The sequence below is a fragment of the Mchenga conophoros genome, linkage group LG7, assembly GCF_057382185.1.
Source record: "Mchenga conophoros isolate Kocher_MC1m ecotype Shallow Benthic linkage group LG7, M_conophoros_male_GT1.1, whole genome shotgun sequence".
Classification (NCBI taxonomy): domain Eukaryota; kingdom Metazoa; phylum Chordata; class Actinopteri; order Cichliformes; family Cichlidae; genus Mchenga; species Mchenga conophoros.
Genome location: NC_140532.1, coordinates 65213225 through 65236675, shown reverse-complemented (window position 1 = coordinate 65236675; position 23451 = coordinate 65213225). Strand labels below are relative to the sequence as shown.

General features: G+C 41.4%; 2 protein-coding genes across 6 annotated transcripts in view; one reads left to right on the top strand and one right to left on the bottom strand.

Moving 5' to 3' along the window:
* The first annotated feature begins 513 nt into the window (after positions 1-513).
* LOC146571573 (fibulin-7-like) lies at positions 514-12069 on the top strand. Its single transcript, XM_085280814.1, has 7 exons — positions 514-1303; positions 3299-3449; positions 3670-3840; positions 3920-4168; positions 4340-4477; positions 4574-4709; positions 8998-12069. The coding sequence occupies exons 1-7, from the start codon at positions 1205-1207 to the stop codon at positions 9356-9358; spliced, it is 1305 nt and encodes a 434-aa protein (XP_085136940.1). The 5' UTR covers positions 514-1204; the 3' UTR covers positions 9359-12069.
* Positions 12070-13733: 1664 nt separating this feature from the next.
* Positions 13734-23451, bottom strand: part of LOC146571572 (Golgi apparatus protein 1-like) — a 35943-nt gene continuing 26225 nt past the window's right edge. For 2 of the 5 annotated variants that reach the window (XM_085280808.1, XM_085280811.1), the window contains 12 exons: positions 21911-22028; positions 21214-21306; positions 20653-20790; positions 20054-20177; positions 19761-19903; positions 19159-19260; positions 18423-18530; positions 17960-18080; positions 17564-17670; positions 16850-17013; positions 15509-16222; positions 13734-15473 (listed from right to left, as the gene is read on the bottom strand). In XM_085280808.1, the coding sequence (XP_085136934.1) occupies positions 16159-16222; positions 16850-17013; positions 17564-17670; positions 17960-18080; positions 18423-18530; positions 19159-19260; positions 19761-19903; positions 20054-20177; positions 20653-20790; positions 21214-21306; positions 21911-22028 (1282 nt within the window). In that variant the 3' untranslated portion in view covers positions 13734-15473; positions 15509-16158. Of the gene's footprint in view, positions 15474-15508; positions 17014-17563; positions 17671-17959; positions 18081-18422; positions 18531-19158; positions 19261-19760; positions 19904-20053; positions 20178-20652; positions 20791-21213; positions 21307-21910; positions 22029-23451 lie in introns of all 5 variants that reach the window. The other 3 variants (XM_085280809.1, XM_085280812.1, XM_085280813.1) reach the window with 3 other exon arrangements.

Genomic DNA, 23451 nt, shown 5'->3' with positions numbered 1-23451 from the left:
ACACGTCACAAAACTATGACATCATAACAATATGCTCACTTGCAATGCTGAACTTGGACCAACATTAATTATGATAACTCAAGAATAACTCTAATAAGAGAATAAAACTAAAGCATCTCTATTTCATACCAGCTGGTATCTGGTATGAATACCCAACCCCCTTTTTGGGGTTTGTATTCTGTTAGTTTACTTATGATGACATATCTGTTATTTAAGCACATATCTTGTGTGGACTCAGTGTTCTAATTTTAGGCATGTTAAAAATCAAAATGTGCTTCTTTTTGTTTTTCCAATAATCTTCCATAAAGACAGTTTTTAGCTGTGCAAATGGTTCTTTTGTGTTTTTAACAAATGCGTGAAAGAGTGTGTGTCCCTCTGCGCTCACTGCACATGAAATTCCAGGCTCTTCAAGGAAATTCAAGGCCTTGTTTGGAGTTCAATCATCTTTTTTATTTACTTCCAATTAAACGTTATAATTCCAAATTCAGCAGATGTGTTTTTCCTTTTGGGGATTTTCATGTGTTTAGGGTGCTGTATAGGAGATTATAGTGTGCATGCATACTCTGCCATTATCATACCTTATATATGACTCTGAGTTTAAGTTGAAGTTTGGACTTGTAGCAGCTGCAGGGTCTTTGCTAACATCTCTTCCAGGATCTCTACACCTCTTTTTTTTCTCTTTCTGAGTGGGGGATAACCGAGGCGGGGGCTTCTGCCTCAGATATCGCTGCCTTGTCATTTAGGAGCAACATGACATTATGCTGCAACGAGGCGAGTTTGGGGTTTCAAAAAAAGTGGGGCTTTATAGTGACTGTAATTGGAGCAAGAGCCACATTCCTGAGCTGGAGAGCGAATCTGAAATACTCCCCAACAACGGGGGATGATTAAAAGACACCACTGCCAGCTGACTTCTCCTTATAATTTAAGTCTATTTCTGGATTTGCTGATGGTTTATAAAAAAAAAGAAAGAAGGGACAGCATGTTCCAGATGTGGGCCCTCCTTCTTCTCCTCCTCCTCCTCCTCTGGCTTCAGCTTCCACCTCCAACATGCCTGACAGGGAGGTGGGTGGAGGTGAAGGTGGAGGTGGAGGGAGGGTTGTGAGGGAGCGCAGGAGAAATTTGGCAAGTGCCCTTGAAAAGAAAGAGCAGGAGAAGAGATGGTTCAGTTCTGAGGACGCAGCAGAGGAGCTGAAGACGGATCATCATGAGGATGGAGTTTTTTTCCAGGATGAAGGCTGCTGGGGTCATTACGCTGACGATGATGATGATCAGCCTTCATCAGATTTATTCTTCTTCTGCTCAGGTTGGTACTGGTGTCTGACCTGGTCATGCTTTTTAAAAAAATAAGAAAAACGTGAAATCATCTATATTTGGACCGAAGGTCTCATAAGACTAATTCAATATAATGTATGTATTCAATCGAATTCAATGTAATTAAAAAAATTACGACTGTTTTTCTTAAATAAAATACATAAGAATAGTTCTTATCATGTTTGCATTTTACTTTTATAGCTTTTAGGCTATAACACTTTAATGTTCCCAGTCTTGGAGATGATATTCCTGAAAAAAAAAGTCATCCCCTAAAGCTAAAATAATGCATGTTTAACATGTCAGCTGACCCCTCTCTAATTAGTAGGACACTGAAGGAACAATTTTGAGTAAAATGAAAATGAAATATATGAAATCAAAAGTTCATATAAAGTTCAAATAAAAAAATCAAGCAAAATGAAGTAAGTTTAATTTTTTTTTTTACATTGTACTCATGTAACAAAATTTCATGGTAGATTTACATGTAATCTAATTACTTAAGTCAGCATTTTGGGTCTAAATGTTTTTTGAGTAAAAGTTGACATCAAAATGATTTTATATCCAGGTTTTATTTCTTAGAGAGTCAAAAAAGTTGGAACATGATCTGATCAAGAGAAAGATCGTGATCTTTTTTATATTAAAAATATATTTGAGATTATTTATTGAAGCATAGTGCAGTACCACACACTATGATTATAGATATAACAAAGAAAAATCCATTTAGCTCTGTAAATTTGGCCATATGATGTTCATAATCATCTTCTCTTGCAAGTCCTGAGAGCTTCAAGCATGGCTGATATTTTTAGATTCTTCTATGCTAAACATAAACATCAACTCGTTTTTCAAACTCAATTAAACATTTATGCAGACAATCATCGCTGATGATGAGAGCTCGGTCTCCAACTAAGACTGAGCAGTTTTCAAGAATCCAGTTTTCCAACCTGAAGGCAAAGAGCAGCAGGGACACATGTTTCTCAGCATCTGTAATATCCAGATGTTTCTGAGTCAGAACATTCAGCAGAAATGACCTGACCTGGAATTTCAGGCATCACAAACACATATCTTCAAACTGTAGCTTTGTGTGCTTCAAAAAATTAAGATCAAATTGAAGATTCATCTTTCTGACATGTTGGAGAAGGTCCAGCTAGAAGCAGAAAGTATAAGACGACACATTAGGAGTTCTGCTCAGAGCAAAGGTGTACAGGAGCATGACCTTGAATTTGATTCAGGTAAATTTAAATCAAGTGGAGCTCTTTGAACTTTTTAATCTTGTGTACCGTTAAATAATGTCCAAAAAACTAAAATTAAAAAAAAGAAATTCAACGACTATGACACACCCTTAGCCCTGGTCAAATCAATCAAAGTGCACGAACAAATTCTTGTTTTTATTGTCATTAGAGTTTGATTACTCACACCAACACCAAAGTCTGTTTAAATACATAGTAGCTGCAGCTCAGCACGCAGAGCTCAGGTTCACCCTCCTTAGTCTTCACTGCCTGTAAGAAACCAAAGGAACGCCTCCAAACACCGAAAACACAAACCACAGGTTCGCTGTGTGGCAGCAGCGCCGAGTTAAGCTGTGTTTCAACAGTGATTGTGAGGCGAGCGGCCGCTTCTGGTTCAGTTTTCACCCAAGCTTAAATGCAGCTCTGAAAAACCTCACCTCTGTGTGCAGACCTCACACCTGCAAACAGAATGTGATGGTCATCTTCTGCCTCTAGCCAAACAAATTATTACAACCTTGGAAAAACTTTGTGTTTTCATATTTGGGCCTAAAGATAGAATTAATAGCAATTAATGAATATTTATTGTGATAGGAGGCATTTAGAAGTATACACCCACATCCACCGTGCACATTTGAGCTTGAGTCAGCTCATGGTTTTGGTGTTCTGGCCCCAGAATTTACTCAGCTTATTATAAAAGTGCCAAAAAAGACAAAGATTAGATGGAGGAAGGCCTTCTCTAACCCCTCCTCGTCCCGCCCCCACAGGAGTGTCCATCCACTCACGATCTGCTGAACTCGCTGCGGCAGGTGGAGAAGATGCTGGCGGTCCATGAGACATCCTACCAGCAGAGCCTGCGCTCCCTAAAGAAGAAGATTAGCACCCTGCACAACAGCACCATGGCCGTCTTTAAAATAGGTAAAAAAATAAATGGTAAAAGTGGGAGGAGTTTTTGGTGTAGTGTCCCTGTGGCGGGGCATGGTTCGTGGCGGAGCTGCAGGGGAGGCTGACACACTGGAGCACCGTCAGTTCCTGGTGTCTGTTCCAGATGACCACAGGGTTTGAGCTGGTGTATAACTTTTCTGAGGTCCAGCAGGTGGATTAAGATTATCTCAGACAGAAATGTTTTGCCTTGCAGCATCCTGCCCCAAACCGGATCCCCCCGCTCACGGCCGCAGACTGGGCAGGGTATTTGGCATCGGACACGAGGTCCACTTCCTGTGCAAGTCCGGCTATGAGCTGATTGGTCCTCGGACCCGAGTGTGTCTGGAGTCTCTGAAGTGGAGCGGTCAGCAGCCCATGTGCAGACGTGAGTCTCCGGAGGTCAATCACAGTTCTGCTTCAAAGTTTTGTGCTTCTGTTTTTTTAAACCTGGTTTTTCTTTTCAGACCTCAACAGCACCGCCAACTCCCTCCCCTCCTTCTCTCCCGCTTCTCCCTCCTCTTCGTCATCATTTCCTGCTTCTGCTGCTCTGTCAGCATCCTCTTCAGCAACTTCACTTTCTCACCAGTCATCCACGTCATCCTCTCCCTCCTCTTCAGTACGACCCTCTCACTGCACACACTTCCTGGGCTCCACCCGCTGCACCTGTGACGTGGGCTTCACCATATCAGGCCGTGACAACAACATCTGCACAGGTGATCAGTCCATACCAATAACCACCACATTAACAAAACGCTGATCATTCTCAGCAGTTAAAAAAATCGATTTTCAATGTCTTCACTTGAGAACCAAAATTGTTGGATGTAAATTTTCTTTCAATCAACCGACCGATTAATCAACTAGAATTTTGCTTGTGTCTGTTTCAGATATCGACGAGTGCCATCTGTTTCCCCTCGGTCAGCCTGGCCTGCTCTGCGTCCATCAGTGCGTGAACACACCCGGCAGCTTCCACTGCATCTGTCCGTCCGGGTACGACCTGACCAGAGACGGCCGCAGCTGCACAGGTCAGAGTTCAGAGGTCATCCTGTTCTATTTGGGGAATGTTTAAGATGGCTGCGCCCTTGTAGTTGTACCTCTCACCTTTGACCTTTCGCATTCAGACATTGACGAGTGTGAAAACCGGATGCACAACTGCACAGCAGACCAGCTGTGTGTGAACACCTACGGAGGTTTCCAGTGCGTGACGGTGGAGTGTCCTCGCTTGAAAAACGCCACGTACATCAAAACATCGTCCATGTAAGAGTACTTACCGACCTTTTTCTCCTCAACCTTCCTCTGAGCTGTTCTCTTCTATCTTACCTTCTGTGTCCCGTTTGTGTCGCCATATCTCCACATAAACCTTTAGTTTGTACAATCTGAAAGTTTGCGAATCTCACTATTTACTTTAAAGGCAAACAGTCTGAGTTTCCAGTTTGCAGCTCACTTTTCACAGTTTCAGCACTACTTGGCAAGTAGTTTTTGATGGTGGACAGACAAACTGGCATCTTCCATGCAAAGTACTGGTGACCATGGCAACCTGTGGTGCCTTAACAATAATAAAAAGGTTTTTGGTACAGCACCAAATACCTGTTTGCAACCAGTTTCACACTAGAAGCAACCACTCAGCAGTGGGTCGAGTGCTAGACACTTTTTCCTATCAACCGATGGTTGCCAAATGATTGCCAACCAGTCTCTAAGTCTGTGTGAGTGGGACTCACTAATATTAACTCGAATAAAGAAAGGTTAGAGTGTGATTTGATCCCCAAAACCAAAACAATCTGTCTGTGATTCAAATGAGCTCAGTGGTGTGATATTTGTCCCATTGGTCAAAAATCAGTCCACATGCTGTTTGAGGCAATCCAGAGAGTTGCAAAACATCTGGAAACTCTCCAAGTTCTATGGACTTTGTCTATTTGTCCAACAACTGTGGATGAAAACAAAACTGACAGTCTGAATTTGAAACTAGCGAACAAGCAGTCAAAAGAATGACTGCCCTGAACTACACTCAATTTAAATCACACATCGAGAGTGCAATTAAACAGCACCCAGAAACACAAAGACACAATCAAAACCATAAACCTGTCACCTCAGAAGAAAAAGAATCAGACATAAAGTCAATGACAGGGACAGCGATAAAGAAATATTTGACAAACAATGACCTCGACCTCACAGTTAACCACTTCCCTCCTCCACCCATCTCTTAGCTCTGGCAGAATCTGGGCTGAGAGTCAGGCTGAGGTTTGGCCTCAGATGAACTGCTAAGTTTTCAGGCTCCAGTTAGCTGATCGGTCAAGAACCTTGAAACGTGTTTACAGCACTGGACGTGTTTACCACAGCAGATTGTTCAAGTACTTTTTCCACACCTGGAATCACGGAGATGCCAAATTGCAAAAATTCCCCCAGTCAAACCCAAGAAACTGCAAGACAAATACAGTCAATACAGTAATTGCATGAAAAGCAAATAATATGAGGATTGACCTGATCACTTCTTTGTGGGGAAAACCACCAAAAGAAAAAATAAACTATTGGGAGAACTTACTGTAAAAGTTGCCCATCATTCATCTTCGATTTGAAAGAGGATGTCAAAGGCATGTAATCTGAGCGAGCCTTTTGTTGGACTCACTAGCTAAAGAGGGACTTGGATAAAGATGATTTAGCAAGCCACAAATTCAACACCAACGTTTGCAGAAAACAGCTGTTGTATCATCTGTTTCCTGTATTTTGGTCACAAAAAACATGAAAATTGCAGGCACACAGGCTCTCCAGGGTGTTTGGCTTAGTTCAAGGGTTCTGCAAAATATTTTCTGAGAAGATTTGCAGTGGAAACGTTACTCTGAAGTATTTTAACTATAAAATTTTAACACATCAATTAAAAACTAAGAATCATTTTGCATAAGACTAGAACAAAAGGCAGCAGAGGAAGGATAAAAGACTGTATGTAGTGAAATTCCTCACATTAGTGCCATCACAAAAGAATTTCTAACTTTGATACAAAACCTTTAACAAATATCAACCCTTGATACCATTTTACAAATGCGTCAAATATTAACATTAACAAAAGCCTCTCGAGGTCAAATCTTATCTAAAATATTTTTTTAAGATTTGCATGATTCACAGTTCAAAATAAATCTTTCATTCATTCACGCTCTGTCTGAAATGAGCTGTTTTAACTCACCCCAACCCCCAACCGGCTGCAGAAGATGGCCCCGCCCCTTCCTGAGCCTATTCCTGTCGGAGGTTTCTTCCTGTTAAAAGGGAGTTTTTCCTTCCCACTGTCACCAAAGCGCTTGCTCATAGGGTCATATGATTGTTGGTGTTTTCTCTGTATGTATTATTGTAGGGTCTTTACCTTTACAATATAAAGCGCATTAAGGCAATTGTTTTTGTGATTTGGCGCTCTATCAAAATATAATTGAAAATTGAACTCCTAGGATAACTCTCTCTGACCACTTAGAGAAAAAATATACATATAAACTGTGAGTTTAGTGGCAGTCCATGTTTCAGACCATCTGAGCTTTTGGCTCACAGAGGTTACTTGTATATATGCTGAGTTATTATCACTCAACTTTTGTTATGTTTAATATGAACGTTCACTACTGGGACAGAACATATATGACAGAAAACACTAACTCTGTCAAACATTTCAGCCATGTATGTCTAAAAAACACCGTCCCAAACCTAACTCTGAATCTGGGAGGGTGCAGAGTACGCCTGCACTCTCTCCAGCATATAACAAACAAAATCATGTGTTCACTTTCAGTGTTTGTGTCAATTTCTGAGAAAAGCAGGTCCTTACCCATGAGTACAAGAGCAGGGTATCATTTCAGGAGACTAGGATCATTTCAGGATTTTAACAGATTACTCTGGGGATGACTAAACAATCATGGCGTCTCTGGAGAACCATAAACAATCAGACTGGATTCTACTATAGAGGAGACAGGAAGTCGATGAAGATGAAGAATACAAGAATGCGTTCCAACCCGCAACCACACTTTGTTGGAGATGTAGAAGATGTTTTTGACCCAAGACTGACCTCAGATGTTTTTTTGCTAACTATGACTCACAAGCTAACCATGAAGTGTAGCTTTACGTGGTAGGAGGCATTAGCATGCTGAAGATAATCAGATTAAACTGGATTAAAAAGATATACGTCACAGAGTGATGAATATAAAAGCATTTTACAGGAAGTGAAAAGAGTTATTCAAAACCAATGGGTGCCCTCAAAAAAGTCATCACAAAGACAGAACGATAGCTTGAAAAGTTTAATTAATTTTCTCTAACTAATAATCTGCACTTCTCTCAAATTACAGCTAAATCACCTTTTTCAGATCATGTCAAGCATCCAAACAGGTTTCTTCTCTCTCGCTCTCTCGTTCTAATCATCATGTTTTGTCTGGTTTGCTGTATCAGCTAACTTTTTTTTCGAACTTTATTTGAAATGATAAAGCGAACAGTCAGTCATTCCAGTTCAGTTTGTACAGTAGACATACAGGGCAAATAACAGTAACAATATACAGTACAATGAAATAAGGATTATTTCTGAATGAATTTCAATCAATGATAAACCTTTTTTATTGGAAGTCAATTTAAGAGAGTTTAAGTAATATTCAATTTCAATCAAAAACAAATTAAATGATGAGTTTTGAAATTTGTATCAGCTAACTTATCATATAAGTAGCACTAACACATGACACTTTTTTATTAGAGTTTAGCATCAAGTCCTTCTGTGAGCTCGATCTAGTCAGTTAAGAAACGCTGGTTGTGTCAGTTGCTTTAACGACAGGTGCAGTAGAGGGGCAACCATGAGAAAACTCGAAAACAGGAATGGTTTAGCTTGAGGCGATACGTGGACCTCACAGAGGTTTCACAGGTAATCCGACTCCTTCAGGAAGGCACATCAGGACATTCCTGGGTTTTCGTGCATTTTAAAGACCCATTTTTACTCCTTGGCTTTTAATTCTGTAGGAGTCTGTCATTATTTTATTCTTATTATTTTCCTTTCCTTTTAAATGTTACCTGATTATTCTATTGTACTGTACTTTTAAAAACAACAACTGTGGACCAAAGTGCTACATAAATAAAACTGATTTGATTTGGATCTTTGATTTTTTAAGCAGTGCATGTGAATGTATGAGGCCACATTCAGGCTTGGGAACGGTGGACTCTTTATGATTGCAATAACCCTCAAGTGTGAGGTGACATCACAGGGTCCATGTAGTGTTTTAAAAGTAGACGCTACTCTGAAAGCTGTCTGGACATGTCCAAAAAGATGGTCTTAAGGAGAAGTGAGCCAGTTTTAGAAAATCTTTTTGATCACATGTTAGTTAGTTGTCCTTCTGTAATTGAGTATGTTGAAATCTTTTTCTTCCATTTATCCAATTCAGTGCTGCTGAGGGCAGCTGAAGCCCTGAGGCCTCGGTCTGCTGTTTTTTGTACTTGTTCATCTTAGATTAGGACAGAGAGCAGGCCGGTTGTTCCATAAGAATGACTAAAACCTGTGAATAACTGAAAACCAATAATGTTTACCCTCTTTGTGTTCTTTCAGGCGGTGTGAGAGGAACCCGTGCATGCTGGGAGACAAGCCATGCACTCAAGCACCAAACTCCATCTCCTTCCACTTCCTCTCTGTAGTGTCCAACATGTCCGCCCCGCGCATCCTCTTCCGGGTGTCTGCCGCTCGCGTGCTGGGCGACACGCTGCGATTCGGCCTCGCCGGCGGTCGCGGCCGGGGCCACTTTAGTGTGCAGCGCTCGGGCAGACAGACGGGCACCCTCCTCCTGGTGACGCCCATCAAGGGGCCGGCCACGCTAGAAGCCGAGGTGGAGATGAGCGAGCTGGAGCACAACACCCTGCTGGGCCGCTACCTCACCAAGGTCACCCTGTTCGTGTCTCCGTACGAGTTTTAGAAAGGAAGCGATGACGGTTACCCGGGGTTTGTAGAAGGAGATAAGCTGAACTCTGACTGTACTGATGAAGACGTTTCAGGGCAGGATGAAGAGTGGACGTGGAACCACTGAGTGTTTTTGACCTCTTTGTAGGTGACTAACTGTAATTTTCTAGTTCTTTTCAAAAATATGAATTTTGTATATAGAGCATAACATAGCCAGATCCAAGAAGACCTAATAGTTAGTATTTAGGATTTTGAAGTGGGCCTGCTCTGCCTTACATCATTTTCTTGACATATGTGTAATATGTTGTTTTTGAACACAACCAGATAAGTTTCAGATAATGAGGTGAGCACATGTAGAAGTAAACCTTGTGAGACAAAAGCTCAGGCTTCACAAAGTTGTTTTTTTTTCCTACTGTTGGAATGATGTTACCAAGTAGTAGATATTCCTAATATGGTCATCTTAAGTCCCTCCCATACACTTTTGTTTTTGGGAAGGACAGCCAATCAGAGACAGTTGCCTTAATAAGAAACATGAACTGACAGGAATAAATTAAAGTTGTTGTTTGTTTGTTTTTATAAAGACCTTGACTCTGTTGGGTCCCACCTAGCATCACATTCTTCAATATTTTAAATTATTTTGTATTGAAAAACAATCTTTAAAAAAAACAAAAAACATTCTAACTAATCTAATGTTTGTTACATGTTCGTTTTTAAGAGTCTGTTCTCTACCAAAGTCACTTCTGTAGAAAGCTAACACTAACTTGGACTTAGACTGCTAGGATGCTACGCTACACTGGCACTACTTAGTGCACCATTCTAAGTATGGATGTTAGAGTACAACCTGTACATTCTCCTTATTGGTTTAGTTCATATTAAAAGGTTTAATACTGCTTTTTACACACATGTTTATACAAAACCTTCCTTCAGTCATATAGAGCTACTCTACGGATGCCATCATTAAAATATGGAGCTGGAAATGAGGAAATTCAGTGACCCTGGACGCAAAACAAAAGTCAGCGAACTGGAGCACAAATTCAGCCAAACCAGTTAATTAAAGGTTGCGCAAATTATATGTTTGAGAAAGTCCTTCCATCACCTCTGAAAAACTACAGGTCAAAGTTCATGTCACTTTCAATTTTAAAACACATGCAGGGATGTGTCGCCCACATTTGTTTTTTTATGTTTACAACTGTGGTTATTGTTTTCCAGTCCATTCACTGGAACAATAAAAACCATAAACAACGCATCCATTCAACCATCCATCATCTTACTTCCACTGATTCAGGTCAGGAGCCTAACCCAGCTAGTTGAGCTAAATGAACATGAAAGGAAGCACAAAGGTTTCTGTAACATGTTCAAACAACTGAAGCTGATATCATCACTTATTCAAAAGTTCTGTTTTCTCAAACTCTGTAAGAAAAATGAGGCATTTTGTGTTTTAATATTTTCTTGTGCTGAGGATGTTGTGGATCTCATGAAAACAGTGACTCTGTTTCCTAACTTTAACCACATGATAGCAACCTTGACTTCAGCGATGACAAACTAAACCTCAAGCTTCACTCGTGTGCAGGAATCAAACTACTTCTGGGAACCAGCTGTGTGCAGGAGATAAGAAACTTTTATCCGCCATTTGAACAAGTTAAATGAATTCCAGGAACAAGTTCATTATCTTGTTCTCAAATCAAATCAAATCAAATCACTTTTTATTGTCACATCACATGTGCAGGCACACTGGCACAGCACATGCGAGTGAAATTCTTGTGTGCGAGCCCCACAAGCAACAGAGATGTGCAAACACAACAACACAAAAGAGCAAAATACAAGAATGGCCAACCTGAAACTAATAAATATATGTACAATATATAATAGTGTATGCATTTCTGGATGGGTATACTAAATATTTTCCTACGTGTGTGTGTGTGTGTGTGTGTGTGTGTGTGTGTGTGTGTGTATACACATTTTTACAAATTAAATAGTAAAAAATAATAATAAAAAATAATAATAATAAAATATATAAAATATATAAAATATACAGAGTTGAATATGTGCAAAACAAGTGGCATTTATATACAGTGTGGAGTGCATAATGTTGAATGTTCTCAGGAGGTATTGGTGTGATTTTGTTTTTAAGGGTAATTGTATTGTGAAAAGAAGTTATCCTCTTGTGGGAAATGAGAACACCTGGAACGAGATATTGTCTTCTGGGAACGAGTTAGTTAAATGTTCCCTTCATAAAACATTTTTGAAGCTCTGTAAGACCATAAAAATGTATCCAGCATAATGAAAAGACATCATTTAACCCCGAACACAGCTTAGCACATCTAACCGTCTGTAAATTGTCTAAGCAATCGTTTTATTGGATTTTCCAATGATTCAAATACTGAGAAGCATTTAACCCTGTAACGTATTTGACATGAGTTTTTGAGACCTCTACATCATCAGTGTGACGATTTTTGTTCCTAAATAAATTGCCCCAAAACGCTGAATGGAATAAAGTAAAATAATTTATATGGCAATTATTTCATGATTCATCAGGCTTTGCAAGGTGAAGGATTCTGGAAAAACCTGCGGTGATTTACCTGATGATAACGTCATCAGAGGTGCTGATACACCGTGGCTGTGCAGGCTCAGCATTTTTACTCTGTATTAAAACTTCAAGGTCTTTGCTGATACTGTTCGCAAACTTTGTATTATGATTTTCCCCAAACTACAGAATAAACACATTTACCTCGACATCGCGTCAGCCTTTAACATGTGCCAAGTTAAAAGCTGTAAATAATGGAAGGTATGTTTTTTGTCTTGAAATGTTAAAAACATAAACTGTAGTTTGTCTTTTGTGCAGTCTATGACTTCCATGCGTTTCGGTCTGCAGGGCTGAAGAATTTAACACGGCTCTGCGAGACGGCCCGAAGCCTCCACGGGTCAGACAGAACACATAAAAACAGGCAGCACAAACGCAGACATGTATGTTTACCCTGCATGCCTGCAGAGAGTCTCACAGAGTACAGAGAGCACAGCGCAGAACAGATGTTTGAGGAGAAGCATCCACACTGCCAGATCAGCCCCACCATGAGACAAGGGGAATATCATGATGGAATACAACGTTCCCTGCATTTGATTATTTTCCCCCCTTTAGTTTAATTGGAATCACTTCATACGTTCACATCTTTAAGTACCTTGTTGTGGTCTCAGCTTAGTAACGTATCAAAAACTCTCCAGAAATATGCAGGCGGTTTTAAAGGTCTCATTAATTCAAAGCAGTTGGTTATTGTAGTTTTAGCAAGTTTAATGCAAAGATGAGGAAATGCTCAGTAAATTGAGAAAATACGTAAATCACATTTATCGTCCTCGTGGAAATTCTGTTAGTCTTTGCAGCAATGGCCAGATAAATGCTGCTTAGCAACAACAAGGAAGTCACCACGAATCAAAACACCGCCAAGCTCGAGAGTCACTGCATTGTGCAGCGAGCAACCGAGAGTGTCTATAGTTGGAGATGAGAGTGAAGCCACAGCACTGCAACTGTCTGGATGTTGATGTTTGAGGCCACTGACGGGATTTTGCTTGAGAGCTGCAGTCTGACAACGAAGGACGCCACCACATGGTTTTGATTTTTTGTGATCGCCCACTGCAAACTCAAACTTTCAACCACGGAGGACAGTTTTAGTCTCACGAGGCTTTGATTTGTCTCCGAGGCAGTGTGGTATATAAAGTGTTTTTAATGATGTGCCTGGTTACACAAACACTAGTTTAAATAGTTGGGCCACCTTGTGGTACAAATTGGAACTACATGCAAGTACAGCCCGATCCACACTTTGCTCGAGCTGGTCTCTTCCAACACTACACGCAGATTTTTGGACACAGCGGTTTCTTAAGATGAGAACTTTTAACCTTTCAAAATTAAACTGGGATTTTTTTTTAAGCTTCAAAAAAACTGAGCTGAAGCCCCACAAACTGATGTGAAAACAAAGAAAAGTTTTACCATAATTACCTAAAGAATAGGAAACTTATTTCCTAAATGTAAGGGTCTGTTCTGAAGGCATCTTAAACTTACTCATTGATGCCACATAAATATCACTTCAGCAACCGAAGTGCATTTTTAGCAAATCTCAATTTTTCCATATTATAAAAGCAGACACATATACATATGCCATATACATGGACACCCGCTCTGGCTCCTATTCATTTACATCCAGATGTCACACAAATACCTCACTGTAGAAACAAACATCTGTCCCACTTGGAATCAAACATTTCCTCAAAGTTTATATAGATGCACAAAAAAAAAAAGCACTACATTTAGTGCAGGGCTCAAGTATTACCACATGTACAGATATTACATTTCACAGCGTAAATTCTGGTTGAGCCGGATTTGAAATAAAGAAACAGTGGAGTAGAAACCTTGCAGACTTTATTATTATCATTAACAAACTGTCCAATTTTTCATCTGTACAACAACAACAAAAGAAAAAAAGTGGACAAAAAAAACCCCAAACCAATCAGGAGCTCAATGGATTCAAACAAACAAACAAGAGAGTTTTACAAAAAGATCGGTCAAATACGCCACACGTCACCCTCTGTTGGGTGCAACAGGTCGTCTGGGATGTCCTGTACAGCGGGACGGCGGTTAGGCACACTTCGATTTAAAAACAAACAAAATCTGATGGAAAAAAGGCATTTCAATGAAGCAGAACGTCTCATTTACAAGCAGAGAGGGCAGCGCTCACCACGCCAAGCTTCAACAGTTAGAAGGGGAACGGTACATGTAGTTTACAGTAAGTTATCGTCACTCAGTATCATACACATGTACATGTGATCAGCTCACGCAGGGAGAGGAGAGGCCCTCGATTTAGTGTTTGCTCACACGTGTTTATATGAGACTGAACGCCTCCTCGGGCATCGACCTGCAGGCTGAGCGTCGCAAACACGCCCTCCGAGCAATCCGTCCTCCTCTACAGAACCACAGACTATATATGTCTGTGTATATGCTTTTACAGAGCCAGAGTGACCGTATCTGGACGAGAGGGGAGAGTTGTAAACTGTGTGAGTGTGCATAACCTGCCAGTTAGTGTTAAAGGTAACATTTGTAACACTTTCACCACCAGGGGGCAGAATTCTTCCAGGGGGTGTACTGAAATATTTCTGCCTTCCCTTAAGAGACTAAGAACATGCTCTTAATCTCTTGCCTTGTTGCCCCATCTCGTGGTAAAAACTGGTATGCACCTGGCAATATCTCATGCTTTGTTAAATGCTGTTGAGACAACTTTACAGTAACAGAGTCATTAGTGGCAAGTAACAAGCGAAAAAATAAAGACAATGCCACGATTACTAAAGCAGAGACCTGTTGGATGGTTTGTTAGAAGAATTACCTGCACGTCAAAGTCATATTCATTATCATCATCATCATCATCATCATCAAAGGAGAAGACACCCGAAACACGTTCCAGAGCTCAGTGATTCCAATTAGTTGCCAGTGTCGGCACACCCTCAAAGCACCCTCACCCAACTTTAAGTCTTCACAAAGTTGGACCAGGTGAGCTACGAATGAATTTACCCAGAGTGCAGCTATGAAGGAGAAACCATCTACAGAGATCAAAATGATTTTTGTGACAAGCTTTAAACATTTTTATTTCTGCGGTAACCTTGAACACTGACTCATGCTGGAGTCGGCATCAAGTTGACAATGGCGGAACTGCATTCTGCTGCTCGACACTGCCTCAGGTGAACCTACACAACTTCTGTTGAACTGATGGATGTTAATGTTAAAATTTAAAAAAATAAAAAAATTACAATGTTTCTAATAACGAGGCCAGTGTATGTACAGTAACTGGAAAGCTCAGGCTTCAGGCTGCTCTACATCCTGGATCTGTATGATGAGAGAGAGAAAAAGAGAAGATATCCTTAATCCGGTCATCTCAGGCACACAAGCCTTACCCCCATCTGCTGCTCAGACCTCTTTCTTAGGAGGAACAGTCAACCAGTAGGAAGCAAATAAAGATTATTTGGAACCAGGAATCATGCAAAGTGACTCTGGTCAAGCCCAAGAATAAAAACACGGAGCTGGAGGCATGCAGCATTTCAAAATCCGCACTGTCCCACGTGAAAATCCACTAGTTCCTCAAGGAGTTCGACGCCTGGAGGTGTTCACACCTTTGCTGCCTCCCCCCGCCCTGCCTCTCCTCTCCCTCCTCCCACCCCCCCTGCAGGAAGAAGGGAGTCTCGCTGGAGAAAAGGCAACCAGAGAACATTCAAATAATAGATGAAAAAAAAAAAAAAAGTAAACAAATAAATAAGGCTATGACAAAACAATATATATATATTTATAGATATTTAAAAAAAAAAAAAAAACGAAAGATGTTCAATGATTCCAGTATCATTTTTACACAAAAATGTTCACATCTCTATAGTAATCTAGAATTGTTTCTTTTTTGTCTTTATTTTTTTCCTGCATTGCTTCTCAGCTTTTTCGTGCCAACCAGCACAAAACCGACAGCCACTCCGCGCGGCGATGGGCGGCAATCAAAACGTCTGGTTTCCATCCCAGTCTGAGCAGAGTGATGTTTTAAAAAAAAAAAAAAAAAAAAAAAAAAAAAAAAAAATCCCACCCGAGATGGCAATGATGGGAGCAGCAGGTGGACACACACGGTGCATTTATGACACAGGCTGTGCTGTGGGAAAATAAGACACCGGATTGATGAGGTTTCTCCATCTGGAGAAAACAAACAAAAAAACCCAAGTAAAATAACCACAAGCGATTCCGGTTGTAGCGAGTTGGCCAAAGTGTGTGAGGTGCAACTCTGTGGCCCCACCCTCGCCTCTTTATCTGTGGCTCGGTCGAGGGCTGGCTGGCACCGCCCACTTGGCAGTCCCTTGGCGATAAAATCTAATATGAATCAGCACAAAAAAAAGAAGGGGGGAAAAAAGTGTAATAAACTCCAAAAACCTGTTCAAGCAGAAGGAGAAAACAATCTGGCGGCATAAAGACAGTTTGGATCTCACACACACCCTCACAGCAACACACACTCGCGCTCACACACACATACCTTCACAGCAACACACACTCTTATCAATAAAATACTGGAGTCATTAAACTGCTCTATTACACATGAGCATTTGCCCACCCTGCATTCTACACATTTACACCTACGCATTTCATTTTTTCACCTTGACTTATAACCGTTGACCTCCGACCCCACATTCTTACCAATTCCCCTCCCTATCCTGCCCCTTAAACCAACAGCAAAAAGAGAAAGAGTTAAAAAACAAACAAAAAAAACCCTCCAGATATATCAGATAAGAATGTGTGAAAATCTCTGACAGCTAGGATTGTGGGTAATGTCATTCCCATGTAGATGGCCCCAGCTGTGAGAGAGGGTGAAAAAGCTTGCAGGAGGAAAGTAAAGACGATGCGGCGGACTTTCAGGAGCATCAGGGGTGAAATGGCGAGGAGGTCTTTTTCAGTTGCGGTCGTTAAATATGTCCTGACCCCAGAGGGGGGGGCGGAGTCTACCTGTCCTTGAGCTCCTGAGTGACTCGCTTGGTGAACCTGCCGCAGAACAGCCCCATCATGAAGAGCAGCGCCACACCGGCACAGATCACGGTCAGGATGTAGTTCTTGGACGGCGATGTCATCACCTGCATGGCCAAGTCCCCAAGTCCCTCAGCAGGCGCCACCTGGTGGACGGCAGAGAGAAAGAATTAAAAGCCTGCGTCATTTCAGAGGAAAAATAAAAGCACCTTTAAACTTTTGTGCAAATTACTTATTCAAAAATATTTCGATAAAAAATAAAAATGTGTTCAATCGCCCAATTATGAGGTAAAAGCATGTTGAATTAAAGTAATCAATTTCAAAATAAAAGTCTCTTAAAACTGACTCAAAAAGGTCAAAGGCGACAACTTCAGGTTTAATCTTGTGTTTTCAGGTTTAAAGCAGGTTTAAAGCTGGTTTTAATGACCACTAACATAGCAACCTATGCTGCAGGCCTGACTTACTCTGGAGCAGGTAATGTGACGATAAGAGAGCAAGACATACAAAATCACCACCAGTCAGAGCTCTGGAAAATAGCACTCCCACTCTTGGAAGATCCTGCGATAGATTAAGTGAAGCCAAATCATGTAACTCGGTCCTTGTTATGCTGAACTTGATTGATAGCACCTGCAGACCTCCACCCTCCTCAAATGTGCGCACGTGTGTCACAGGTGTTTCCCTGCTCGGTGCGTGTACCTTGGCAGCGTAGCTCCACATATCGATGCGATCCTGAAGTCTCTTCTTGCACTCGGGCTGCAGACGGATACGTTTGTCCTGCAGCGCTTCCATCAGGCACGACATTTCTGATGGGACACAAAACTTCCATTAGATATAAATAAACTGAAAGACAAACAGAATTTGGATGGATGGATTGTAGTTTCTGTGTATTATGCAGAAGAAGCAGTTTGTTTCTGCTACCTTTTCTCTACCTGATTAAAAATAAATAACATTAATTTTGCTGACTCCTGCAATGCAAAGTTTGCCCTTCTTTTGTTCTGACGGCCGCTGAATAGCAGCCAGTCGTTGAAATAAAAAGTGGGACGTTTGTTTTTCGTGTCTGAGTCACATGACTTCTGAGTGAGTTTGACTCACGGCGTCCTTTGCCGGGTGGGATGGCAGCACAGTGGTGTTTGATGTCCAGAGCGCAGGCCGTGTGAAGGACGGGGTCGACATAGATGTCCGCCTTACTCTCCTTCAGCATGTTCAACACCTCCTGCGGGGTCAGCGTGGGAGAGGAGGGAGCGGGAGAGGAGGAGCATAAATGTGTTGTTAGAAAAGCTTCTAGAAAGAAAGGATCATGAGAGTTGATTCTGTAGTGCGATTCCTCCTTTTCTTTATAAAAGATTCATTTAAACATTGATGCCAGAAAATAGCCACAGTTACATCACTGTAACTCAAAGAGGTACGCTTGATTTCTATCATAAGAATAAGAGTTTGTAAATGAAAATGAAATAATAAAAGAAACGGTTACTTTGCGTCTACAGCTGAAACTGAAATCCAAATGATGGTCTGTTTGTCTGAGTGGTCAGTGAAGGCAGCGGTGAGCTCGTTTTACCTTCTTACATCCTTCCTTCTTGAGCTTCAGCAGGTTGATTTTCAGACATTCCTCCACCTGTCCTGTCTGCTCCTGAGCTGCTGCCTCCTCTGTACACAGACTGGAGATCTGCAAACACACAATAATCAATAAAAAGCCATTAATGCTGTCAGAGCCCCTCTGAGCTCCTGCCTGCTCACTGTGAGTCACATTCTGGCTTCTCAGCAGCGCTTCAATAATCCATATTTTTAAACTCTGATGATATTTCTCTCTTAAATCTGTTGCCTCAGTCACGATCCAGTCATCGTTTGTTCGACATCTTCTGACAGAACGAAGCGTAGGAGCAACACGTGTGCATGAAAGAGATTCATATTTTTACTCTTTGTTTAATTTTAGCACTTGTGTTGTTTTCATGAACATATTTAGCTGCTTTTTGCATGCATGCCTTCAAATGTAAAGGTGCACAGGAAGGTCATATCCATGTTTGCCCCCTCTAAATGATCCAAAAGAACCCAGAAGCAAGTAGAACGTAAAAGTACAGCTGATATCTGTGCAGTAATTTATTACCAAGCAGCTGGCACCTCCTGCTGGAGACATGACTACATCACAGTGAATGTCAGCCGTTTTTATTCCTTAATATTTACCCAATAAGAATAATTATGACGCATGTGCTCGGGCACAAAATGAACACCTGAGTTAGGATGGAGTGATGGGAAGAATAAACTGTGTGTCACAGTGAAAGTGGAGAGCAGCAAACCTCTTCTGCACACTGGATCTGCAGCTGAGGGTCCAGTCTGTAGTCCAACGCCGACTCCTGCAGGATGACCCGGATCTGATCCTCGCAGTCAGGAGACAAACGCTGCCACACACACAAAAATAAACTTTTATTCCACAAATAACTCCTTCACCATCTACAGGCGGACTCACCAACGCTTCTCATCTTATTGTGATTGATTAAAAGTTGTGTGGATAGAGAGCAACACTCTCTTGCAGATCCGGGGTTGCTCAAATTAAACATTTCTGAAGTGTCAAATAATTATTCAGCAGCCAAAAGCTCAGATCCTGATGATCCCAGACAATGAGGACATATCAGAAATAATGTCACAGGTATAGAGGTTGTTCAAACCTTCTGTTTACAATAGGCAACCAATAAGAAGAAAGCTGATTTAAGGGGGAGGGACTTAAACAGCTAGTCTCAGTCAGAGGATGAACCGAGGAGCTGCACTAAAGCTGCTTCATTAGAGACAAAGAATAAAAGTACAGATCTGTACAGATCCCTAGAGCCAGTAGTAAAACCTGGATGTGAGGTGTGAAACTAATCTAACACTGTGGTTTGGTAAAGTCAGCCGTGGCTCTCACCTGGTCAGCGTATTTAAGTTTGAGGCAGGAGATGACCTGACCCTCCAGCTCGGTTTCATCCTTGGCCTTTTTTAGGATGGAGTCACAGAACTTCGGGATGTCGGCTTTGCAGGCCTTCCTCAGCACCGGGTTCAGCCTGTAGTCTGGAAACAAACGCATAACAGATGAAAATCTGATCTCATGCTAACAAGCAACACTTCATCTGTTCTCTCACCTCGGCTTATTTAGACTTGAGCTGCTTTATTCTAATTAATCTTTCCATTTCGTGTGTGTGTGTGTGTGTGTGTGTGTACCTGTGTTCTGGGTGATCTGTCGCTTGGTTATCATCTGCTTGCATTTGGGATCCATCATCTCGCTGTTCTTGTTCTGCTTCAAACACTGAAGAACGTTCTTCCCCTCTGACTCTGTACAGAAGCGCTGAACACATCAAACAGCCACGTTACATTCGGCTCAATCACAATAACAAACATCAAACCCTCGTGGACCCACAATTAAAGAAACGCCCACACCCCGAGGCCCATATTTAACCAAAAGAAACCCTCTGAGGGGCCACCGACACCAGAGGATAAGATAACGAGTCTGTGATGTTTCTGGTCATTTGATGAAAAACTGTTTTATTTTTCGTCAAATTACAAAACAGCACAGAGAAGATTGAGGATACGCGTTCCCAATGGGCAGAGACAAACACCATCATAACCCAGAAACAAGATTGTGATGATGAAAAGACTTCAGCCAAGAGAATGTCTGAGATGATCCATCCACAACATAAGGTTAGCCATTAACACGCTGCTACATGGTCTGAATTACTCGCTAAGAAATAATCCTGATCCTAAGATTCATGTCCACAATTCAGAGTGAAGGAAACTGATCTTGTTTTTCTTCTCTTGCTTACTCTGATCATGTTCTTGCAGACTCTCATCAGCTGATAGTCAAGTTCAGAATCAACCATCTCCACCTCCTGCAGCTTGAAGACCTTCTGGTGGCATTGCGAACTCAGCTTACGCTTGTTCTCCTTCAGACACTCGATAACCTGCAGAGATGAAGCCAATAAAGAAATAAATGAATAAATAAATTCTTTTTTGTACAGTTCAGACTGTTTAAAAATTTTCTTCAACTCCTTACATTCGTACTTTGTATTTTACGGATTTATCAACAAAGTTACAGGTAAAATCTACTGGCAGTAAAATTGTTTTAGGTTTTAAAGCTGCCGGCTCTTTCTTAACACTTCATTCGTTCAGTGTTAAGGAAACACTTTTGTCTGCACTGTGGCGGCGGCTAAAGTTTGGTTCTAACATGGTCCACAGAGTGTTTACAGGTTGTTTTTAATTATATCAGAAGAGATGCGAACGGCAAAAATAACGTTCTGGGTTCAACTCAGGAGGATCCTTCATACTCATTAACTAGTGTGTGTGTGTGTGTGTGTGTGTGTGTGTGTGTGTGTGTGTGTGTTGACCTGTGCATTCCCAAAGGCCACGTTCTGACACAGCCTGTTGATGTCGGTCTTGCAGGAGTCGTACAGCTCCGGTTCCAGACGGATGTCCTCTGACTGCAGACGTTTGAGGTAGATTTGGAGAATTTAAAGGAAACAGACACAAAATAAAAACTTTAAAGACACAAAGGATCTCTGCTCGCTTCAACAAAGCACACCAGAAAAGATAAAAAACACCAGATGCTCCCAGGAGGAACCTTAGACGATGCCGTTTGCTGCTACTTTTTACTCCAGGTTTGGAAAAGTGAAAGGAACATAAACTAGATTCGCTCATTTCAATACGCACCTACTGACATCAGGGTATCCAAGTGTTATTCCATCTTAATATTTTGACTTCTTAAGTCTTTGTGCTGCATGTTTTCTATCTATATATCTGTCTATATCGAGATCGAGATCGAGAGAGAGAGAGAGAGAGAGAGAGAGAGATAACCGTTTTGTTCATTTTCTTGTGTCTTATTGGGTTTGTCAGTCACGGGTTAAATCTCTTTTATAAACTCACAGAAAACCAAACGTACTTAGCCTAAAAATAAAGGTTCTAAAATCATTTTCTTTTAACAGCATGTTGGGCTGTTTCATACGTTTCTGGGCGGTTTCTCGCTAACCAACAGCAAACCTGAGGACGTTACACTGCCCGACTGTGACAGAGAGTCAGAGAACATACCATCTCCACCTCCTCCACCCGCAGCTGTTTACGACACTTGACAGACACTCGCTGCTCCTTGGCGTCCTGCAGGGTGTCGTTTCTCACCGTGGTGCTGAGGCAGATCACGACATCCACCCTGACAACGACAGGAAGTCACAGAGGTTCACCCGACCAGTCAGATTCAGTATGATCAGCAGATGAGAAAAAAGTAAAGCAGGAAAAGCAGAAAGTGTCCAATTCAAAGTTTTAATTAAAGAAAAAAATGAAGTAGAAAGATCTGTCTTAGGATAAACTGCTGAGTAACAGTGAAGCTCGATTAAGCAAATTACACCAAATACATTTTTGGGGAAAACCACAGCTGGAGATGGACAGAGTGGAGTTTAGTGGCCAGCATGGGTGTGAATTCATCTGACCCAAAGCTTACACACCAAGCTACAGCTACATGTTGTAGCTATGCACTGTCACCAGGGGGCAGTGTCAACATATTTAGAACAACCAAAGTGGGCTTCAGCAGCTTCAAAGTGAAACAGAGGTTTAAATAATTAGTTTTCCACTGCAGCTGCTGCCTGTACTTCTCTTAGTGCTTCTTTCATCTTTAAAAGGTGCAGTCGGTCATTTTCTGAGTTTATTTAAAAAAAAAAAAAAGCAAAATAAAAAACATTCATGTCTAATTACAAGTGTCCACATCCAACAATGTTAGATCCACTCCACAACTTCACTAACACCGGCTGAGCTTACCCACAGAGGAGTAAGCTCAACAGTTCACCTCAGTGTCGCTGTTATCGGTCAGAAGAGAGCTTCTCTTACTCATCGACCGATCTTACACACACTCGTTCTACAGCCTCCTCCAGAGTGAATAGACACCAGTTGATGTAAACAGCAAACTGGCAGCCGACACTCACTACAGATGGATGGCAGCCAAAGCTATTTGTCCTACAGCAGCCACCGTAGCTAGACTACATACTTCAGTCAGGAGGAGTAAGATGACAGAATTCAGTTCGCTGCAATCTAGTGCTGTAATTTTCCCCCTCGGTGAACTTCCTGTTGAAGCCCACTTTTCAACCTGTATTGTATGTAGAAAGAAAAACTATGCAACAGACCCTGAAGTGGTCTGCAAATCCAGCACTAGGTTCAGATTAGCCTGTCTAAAACCCATCTTTCAATATTAACTGCAGACCCCTGCTGGCCTGCAGCATGCCTGCCAGGTGACAGAGGTGAGAAGGCCCAGTAAGCAGCGGACTGCTTGAGAGACCCTCAGTGATCTGCAGACTTAAACTACAGGAAACCAGTAAAGATCCATCCACAGGTTCATGCTTGCAAACCTGAAAAGCTCTTTTTCCATCATCATAACTTGGGAGTTGTGATTTTCACAGACATCCAATGGACACGAGTATCACCATAGCTAATTATGCAATGCAGATAAATTTCTCCAATGCATAGAATAAAGATCTGTGTGAATGTAGCATGCAGTTCAAGGAGCTTTGAGTGGTCAACATCAATGCATAAATATACATTTCCACCAACTGCAGTGTTACAATCTTAGGTTTCTACAACATTTA

Bases quoted from the DNA above. Each gene is read 5' to 3' on its own strand.
- LOC146571573 (XM_085280814.1), top strand. From the start codon at position 1,205: ATGAGGATGGAGTTTTTTTCCAGGATGAAGGCTGCTGGGGTCATTACG. The intron at 4,478-4,573 runs GTCAGAGTTCAG...TTTCGCATTCAG, and splicing joins AGACGGCCGCAGCTGCACAG to ACATTGACGAGTGTGAAAAC. The intron at 4,710-8,997 runs GTAAGAGTACTT...GTGTTCTTTCAG, and splicing joins TACATCAAAACATCGTCCAT to GCGGTGTGAGAGGAACCCGT.